This window comes from Macrosteles quadrilineatus, unplaced genomic scaffold, assembly GCF_028750875.1.
Source record: "Macrosteles quadrilineatus isolate MER2022 unplaced genomic scaffold, UCM_ALF_1.0 Scaffold_9__3_contigs__length_116548681, whole genome shotgun sequence".
NCBI classification, from domain to species: Eukaryota; Metazoa; Arthropoda; class Insecta; order Hemiptera; family Cicadellidae; genus Macrosteles; species Macrosteles quadrilineatus.
The window spans coordinates 13670777-13678913 of record NW_026542602.1 but is presented as its reverse complement, the minus strand read 5'-3'; the positions used below and the strand labels follow the sequence as shown (position 1 = coordinate 13678913).

General features: G+C 31.6%; 1 protein-coding gene across 1 annotated transcript; it reads left to right on the top strand.

Annotated features, from left to right (window-relative positions):
- Nucleotides 1-2249: 2249 nt before the first annotated feature.
- LOC129003777 (uncharacterized) lies at nt 2250-7813 on the top strand. The gene is made up of 5 exons (XM_054432075.1): nt 2250-2362; nt 2909-2957; nt 4114-4538; nt 6105-6147; nt 7195-7813. Exons 1-5 carry the CDS (start codon nt 2318-2320, stop codon nt 7725-7727), a joined length of 1095 nt encoding a protein of 364 aa, XP_054288050.1. The 5' UTR covers nt 2250-2317; the 3' UTR covers nt 7728-7813.
- The last annotated feature ends 324 nt before the right edge of the window (nt 7814-8137 follow it).

Here is an 8137-nt window from a genome sequence, read left to right as displayed (position 1 = left end):
TATTGACGCGAAAGAGTTTAATTACTGAATACCTTTCAATACCAAACAAAGTGTTGTCACTGTAAAACATAAAGTGTTTTTTTTTTGTCATGTGCTTTGATAGAATTTATATTAAAATACCTTCTGAACCTTCCAACATCCACATTTACCGACAGCAACTGACATTATGTCACAACAATTTATTTGATTTAACATTATAGAAAAACGTGTTACAAAAGTGGTTAGTTTATTTTGCATTTTAATTTAATTGTATTTTTCTATGTGAGATGCAGATATTTTAGAGTCATAAATAGATTTAATAATACATTATGAAATCGTCTAATCGTCAAATACGTTTTTCAGCTAACTAGCTTTACCTGTCTTTAGAAAAAGCGTATTTCAACAGAATGTACCCGATTCCATTAAATTACTTATTGTTGTTTAAGATACTACTAAACTAAATACTCCTCACAATCTGAACATTCTAAACTTAAAGGCTTGGAGTTAACCACTCAATCAACAGATCAAAGTCTCAGTTGCAGAAAACCTTCGCCAACTTCATCTAGCCTTGCTTGCGTGATAGTGAAACATACATCCTACCCAGTCACATGTCAATATACATGTTACAGGTTAATTAATTACCTTTATTAACAAATTTCACATTGAACTAGCACAAACATGACGTCATCAAAGATCATTGGATACGACATAAATCTGTAAAATGAACACTTAGTACAAATTACTATAGAAGTTATTTTTATTCTGTAATGTAATAATTAGTAAAAGATTAAGAGTAAGAGCTTCCTCCTGAATTATGTACTCTTATATTTTCAGCCCTTGTACTCAAAGGATATAAATAATTAATTGTTAATGCAGTTAGATGTATGTGGTTGGATTCGTATGCTAAGCTACGTAGGAAAATAAAATACAATTGAAAACTACTTTATTTTAAATCCTTATAGTCAAACATTGGACTTAAATCTACCAGCCAAACAAAAATGGCTACATATAGGTTACACATAGGATTAAGAAGTAACACATAATATGACGAATAACGAATGTAACCCATGATTACATGTACGAAATATGATGGTAATAGATTGTAGTAACAATACTAATATATCATATTTTATTATGTTATTGTCATTTAATTACTTTAGTACGAGTATATCATCCTAGTACAGTACGATCTTCATAAAAATTTTAAAATGTGTTAAAGTAAGGCAAATGGAACTTTTAGTAAGGAAGAAAACTTCAGAACAAAGTTGTACATTTTGAAATAGGTTAGGTAATTTGTATGCAAATTCGTCAGGAAAGATTCTAGGAAAGCTGCTGTATTAAGTAGAGATGCTTTCCATCGTTGCAGCAAGTAATTTTTACTTAATTTTCAACAATTTCTTTGGTATTTAAGGTTCTTTGTACAGTTTAAAGGACTTAGTATAATACCTAAGGCTTTAAACAACTTTTTTTAAAGCAACCAAACTGTGAAAACAAGACACTAAAAACAATGATACCGCCCTTTGTAAATAAGATTACAAATAAATTGCGGCTACATTCTACATAATAATTAATCTAATTTTGTAAATATTGTACATATAATTGTCTAAATGTAAATAGGCAGACAACATAACAAGGCCGCAATGCCGTGTTTTGCATTGCCCCACTTGGATTGTGTTGTAAGATCGAACATTTTTAGTAATATGAAAATTGGCTGTGAAATTTCGTTGCGAATAAGTTAAATTTTCTGGAGGAGAATAAATCACACGTTGATTGTTGATTGGTCACACGGAATGGTTGTTTAAGTGTGTATAACCATACCTACACAGTGTGTGGAAGATTTTTTTTATTTAATTGTATCGGCCAACGGCTGTAAATTTACATTGTCAGACTTAATCAAGTATACAACTATCAATTAATCTTTCTCGAGATAAATACTAATTAATTAGAAATGCAGGCTACTACAAGAGTTTCAATCAGGTATTAAATAATTTTTTTAGACCTGTCAGGCGAACAAAAGCGTAGGGTTTTCGACAAGATAACACTAGTTGTTGGGGGTTGGGGATTGACTCCCCACCGAATTCGAGGAATTTGGACGAAATGGTACAACACAGTTTTTAACAAACTGACCTTATTATGGAGTACGCCGCCATTTGCAAAGCTTACTTCAAGTGTGGAAATGGTAAAACATTATAGTGGTAGTGCGCTGACATAACAGTATTGCTCATAAATGTTTAATTGGCTTCACAACATTTGTCCGATCAATCAAGTGACGATCGCACAAACTTGACAGCAAAATTCAGTTAACCAACGCAGTACGAACAGTAATGAACTAACTGAAATGTTAGTTTCAAGTTTCGGTTATGTTTTTGTTTTCATGTGTTTGGTGAGTATTATTTTCGATGATTTTGATGTTATTTTCATGTTGCCTTGTTTATTTATTTCTTTCAACGCTTTCTCCATTACTAATAAAGTTTTTTTACTAAAATAGATTAACAAATAGCAGAGTTCGAAATTTTGAGTAAGAAATTACATGCTAATTCAAAACAAGTGAAGCGAAAGTGAATAATTTACTATCAGTGATAACAAACATAACAATAACAATAAGTAATAAGCTAGCAATAAATAACTGGCTGAGACCTAAGAACTACAATAAAAAGCCTACCAATAAAATAGACTATACGTAGTAATAATGGTAAAAAATTATGGACTGCTCAGCAAACCATGATAACAACAATAAATACTAACAAATTAGACTACGGTATTGACAATAACAAATTGTAGACTATGGTATTGACAATAACAAATGATAGACTATTGTATTGACAATAACAAATTATAGACTATGCAAGCTTTAACAACAGGTTAGCGATTCATATTTTACTTCTTTATAGATTCTATATTGTAAGTTTTTTGCTATGTTTTATTTCAGGTCCCTCGATATCGATATGTATTAGCAGGAAACGACCTAGAAGGGAATGGTATGTTTGTTGATGTAGTGAATTTATCAAAATTGTAATTCATAAAATGTAGTTCCTGTCAAAACTGGTTATTGTGTTGAGCATTTTTGTCCCAATTTTATCAGTTAGCCAACCAATAGGTTATATGTTATCGTAGTTACAGATTAAACCCTATAAGCTTTAAATTTAAATTAACCATTCAAATTTGTGATGTGTGTTTTTAGCGTCACATGGGTGAACACGGTATATTTTTGTAATTACAGATTGTCCCTGAACTCTCTAACAGCCTTTTAAATTATCATTTCTGGGTCCAAAGACAAACTAAAAGATCAATGTTAACAAATTGTAATAACTCAAAAGATACCCGTACAACCGCCATTTTTTCACAAAATTATTTTTCTATTGGCTAGCGGAATTTTTTGTGGATTGAAATGTGGTGCATAGATTAATATCGCAAAGATATATTTAAAAATGAATATTATGTTTGAATAATGTTTAATGTCTAATGGTGGACATTACAAATTTCTTAGCTTAGATATTATAAAAACTACAAATGCGAACAAAATTATTGTAACATTATTTTATATAGACAATTTCATTAAAATGCCTACGAGGCCAAATGTAAGAAAATCGGTTCATAAATAAGGGACAATACTTCAATTTTAGTGCTCATTTTGTAACTAATAATCAATACTGCTGATATGTTTTCCTACCTATCAGTAATTATTACCCAATGGCCGCAGATAATAATAATGATGATAATGTTTGGTGTATAATATTACTTGGTAGGCAGTCTCAGGTCCGCCAATTGACATAAGCCGAAATCCAAAAAAAGTTATTTGACATTTCCGTATTTTTTGGTATGTATAATATGACTCTGCAGAGACCGCTGGGTTTTTTTTTTTTTTTTTACCAACCTGTAAATTTACTATTAACCTGTCCATTTATGATATTCTGTTGTTTGTTGTAGTTGCATAGTAAATAATCGTACCGTATTCAAAATTGCACATTTGCATTTCAAAATTCTCTCAAAATGTGAAAGTGAAAAGCATTGGCTTATTTTCATATTCCGATGTACAATTCTCGGATACATTACTTAAGTAACTTTTATCAACAGTTTTAAGGTTCTAATTGTTTTTTGTAGCAATTATTTACATCTAAACCGTCGTTGTTTTAGTGTTGGGATCAGAAGATTCAGTAAGAGAGGTGTTAGTGGTGATACCTTCTCGTGACAGAGGTATTGCTAAACCATCCAATCACGTCATTAAATCTGCTGAGGAGGCGGAGTTTGTGGTCAAATGTACAGAGTATGAAGCAGATAGTCCCAGAGCTCTTGTGTACAGCCCTCATGGTATATTGTTAGATACACTAACTCTAGCACCACAAGCCGATGCCTGCGAGGAAACTAAGCTTACAAAATACATCGTGCCACAAGGTTCTAAGAAAAAAGAGCGAAACTTTTATGTTAAAATTATTTACCTCTGGTCGGGAAAGAATCCAAGATGTGTGGAGAGGACGTACTACGTAAACAAGAAACCTCTGTATGCGAAAGTGGAGTCGTTGGACTACCCTAGAGTAGACTGTCCTAAAGATGTGGAACAGGTGAGTGAAGTATTGCTGAATGTTCTTAATTTTATTACGGTACGAGTACAGCAGCATTGAAGATAAAAGCAAAGAGGACCGATGGGGAAAACAGACCAAATAGGATTTTAAATATAAGTTATCCCCTAAACAGGAGAATTTTTTAATACATTGTTTGTTTTTTTAATGTTCATTCTCAAATGGTCATCACTGGCCACAAAAGATAAGTTGAAAAAACGTTATGACAATTTAAAGTTTGTTTATTGTGCGATATATTAAAATAAGCGATCTATTTACATTTTGTGCACACACTTTGAGTGTCCATTTAAATAGAGTTAAAAACTATACGCGAGCCGTGTATCAAACTCTCCAACGGCACTAGTGAGGTAAAAGGACCGATACAAGACGGTTAGGTTCATCTATATCCAGTCGGAGTACAGTATGGTTAGTCTATGGTTCATACTAAACCACTCTTAGATGCAGTTGTCAGTAAGTTTAAGTGGTCAAATGAAGTAAGTGACGAAGTCAAGTGCCGACATTTTGATAGACTTAACTCATAACTTGTTTGGATTGTGGTTCGAATTCTTTGAAGGATAATGTCATTTCAGTTGCTAATTAGTTATAAGCTAAACGACATTAAAGACAAATGCCACTATTTAAAAGGTTAATATCTTTTAATAGGCTACCTAATGGGTAGTAATCTTGAGAAATAGGAAATGGGGAGTGAGAAAGCCTCCGAAACAGTGTTTCGCTACAATTACAGTATAACATGAAGAGAGAACAGAAACATATTGAATGTTAACCAAACAAAGTTTTAAAAGGCCAATAGTCTATTGTTACTCGTATTTAAAAAAAAACAAATCCATGACACATGATTCGCATTGAATGTGGCTCACAACAAGATTTCGCTGCAATTTGTGATCTTTATCTGTAAGTCATCTGTATTTAATTTGTAAACTTGAGTATACAACGAATAATCACCATTTTAATTTAAATTAAAATATTATACCGTTATAAAGTATTTCATATAGGCTAACTATTTCACTTTAAGATGAAATCAAGTTAGCATTAACAACAAACAAACATATCTTTAGAATATAATTTACGTACGGATTAAATAGTCGTTTCGATTGACATGCAGTTGTAAACGTATGCCGTGCGTTTGTTCTGCTTTTGCTTAAGGATAGTAAGGCGAAAATAGAGGTGGCAATAAAATGCCAAACTTTTTTTTTTGAGGATGCACACTTGAGTGAGAATTTTAAGCTTGATATGAATGCAACGAGAGTATGTAGAGAGTTGATTGATATTATCTTTTTAACGTTTTACTAACATTACTATTATACTACCATATTTTTTCATTAGTCAAAATAATCTATTAAAAGCCTAGTATTTAAGAACAGCTGGACCAAGTTTCAAGCAAAAAAAAACTACTGACTATTCTCAGGATCGAACCGGTGACTGCATGCTTAAGGTGAGCAATAAAACCATTTAGTTTCCCAGCTACTTAACCTATTTCAATATTTAACCCTATGATTTTGTAAAAGATTTAATCGTCTATTTGGTAGTTGATAAATAATATGTTTTCAGTTCGTGAAATCTTTTGACCGACCAATCAAGGCAGGGGGCATTGGTAAGTTCTTAAAAATTATGTTTATGTTATAGCTTCAACTAACTCCATAACTCTTACTAAATTTGGTAACATCGTCAATTAACTATTCATATGTCTTTTTTCATAAAAAAAAATCAATGAACTATGAAAATTGTAAACTACGTTCCCGGACCTTAAATAGCTACTGTACTATCTTTGGTATTGATATTTTAATAATAATGGGATCTCAAGTAAAAGTTTAAAATAACTCTAATATTGTTTCCTTAAATATTTATAATTGGCAGTTTAAACAGGATCTGCAAACTTCATATCCTATAGAGCTATTTTTTATCCAATAATTAGTAGTTTCTTTTTGTTAAACAGTAGAATTCTTTGAACGGAAACAATATGAAATGCTATATCTACATTCCCCAGGTTTGCAATCCACAAAATGATTCGGTCTGTTCAAATCTTTCATCATTTTTTGTGTCCTGATGCCATGAGCTGGTCTTTAGAAATTTGTAACCCATATTTTGCAATCTGTTGAGAGACATTCTTTGAATTATATTTTTTTGTCTGTCTTATTCAACGCATGCTTTGCTATTGCTACTACGATATTCATATTCATTTACTATGATATGTATATAATTTGTTATTTTAATTTGCTTTATACTTCTTCCTTAGCTGGGCAGATGGTTTTAACCTTTGGGAATTTGAGTCTATTGAACCTTAATGCCTTAATTTCATAACCAAAAGTTGTGTTAGTTCTCCTGATTAATGACTTAATATAAAAATCTTAATAATTAGACCACCAGAAGTTTAATTTATTTATTCATGTGAGCATGGAGTTAAATTGAAGACTATTTCTTGTAATTTTTAAATATTCACTCTTTCCTACAAAATACTTGTAAGTCATCTAAAATGTCTTAAATATTAATTATTTTTATGTAGTTAGTTCAATTAAATCTAGTATTAATCCAATTAACTTTTGTTATTAATTACCGATAGCTTTGAAATTAATTATTTTTATTGTTTTTAACTTACAAGAATTGTTTGCCGTAAAGACTTAACAATGCATGTTTACTACAGTGATGGTGGGACCAATGGAGACAACAAATGACATGGAATTTTCTGGTGACGTTCAATATCAACACACAACAAATGTAGAAATTCGAAAAGACTTTGAGGATAAATCTTTCTGGCTTACCTGCAATGAAGGTTTTATACAGTCTGAAAATTCAGACGAAAAGAAGGATGTAACATTTGGGCTCATATCACATGAAAATCATCCTGATTTCATTATTGACAAACTCCAATTGAGATCCTGCAATAAGAACGGTATCAACATCAACCGTAAAAGACTGTTGGATGTTGTGATATTTAAATTAGTATTCAAAAAATCTGACGGTCTATGCTACTGTAGAAAGATTTATCTCTTCCCTAGCAGCCATTATTATTATTACGAAAAGTCTGTAGTTTTCAGGGAACTTCCTTTCGAAATCGCGTGCCCTAAATCCTTTGAAGGTGACATTCACTTGAATGCAGCTGACCCGTGGTACTTGAGGTGGTTCACGAAGACGGTAAAATTTGAAGGCAATTTTAAATTTACACTTCCTTCCTAAAGAAATGGTTATAGCTTTGCCACAAATAATTTCAACACATCAAATCAAAACAATGTTGAAAATAAATTACAACTGTATCAGTAAAATGTGAGTTATTTATCCTCAAATACAATCTATTGTCAATCTGGAATGCAATACACATTTAAAGCTCTATGTTGTGTAATATATTTACTTGTGAATATTTATTTTAATAGCTCGAAAATTCCTTAACAGTGTCGAACAAATGAAATATAATAACTACTTTTTTACAACACGGTAACCCTAAAGAAACGATGAGAAATTCGCTTAGTCTGCAGGTTTGTTGCGGTGGGGGTATTTCGTTTTGATGCCCCTAGAGGCTAAAAACCATCCGTTCAAATTCATACAAGGTGTCCAAAAACCCGTTTCAGGACTTTGTGATAAAATTCTTG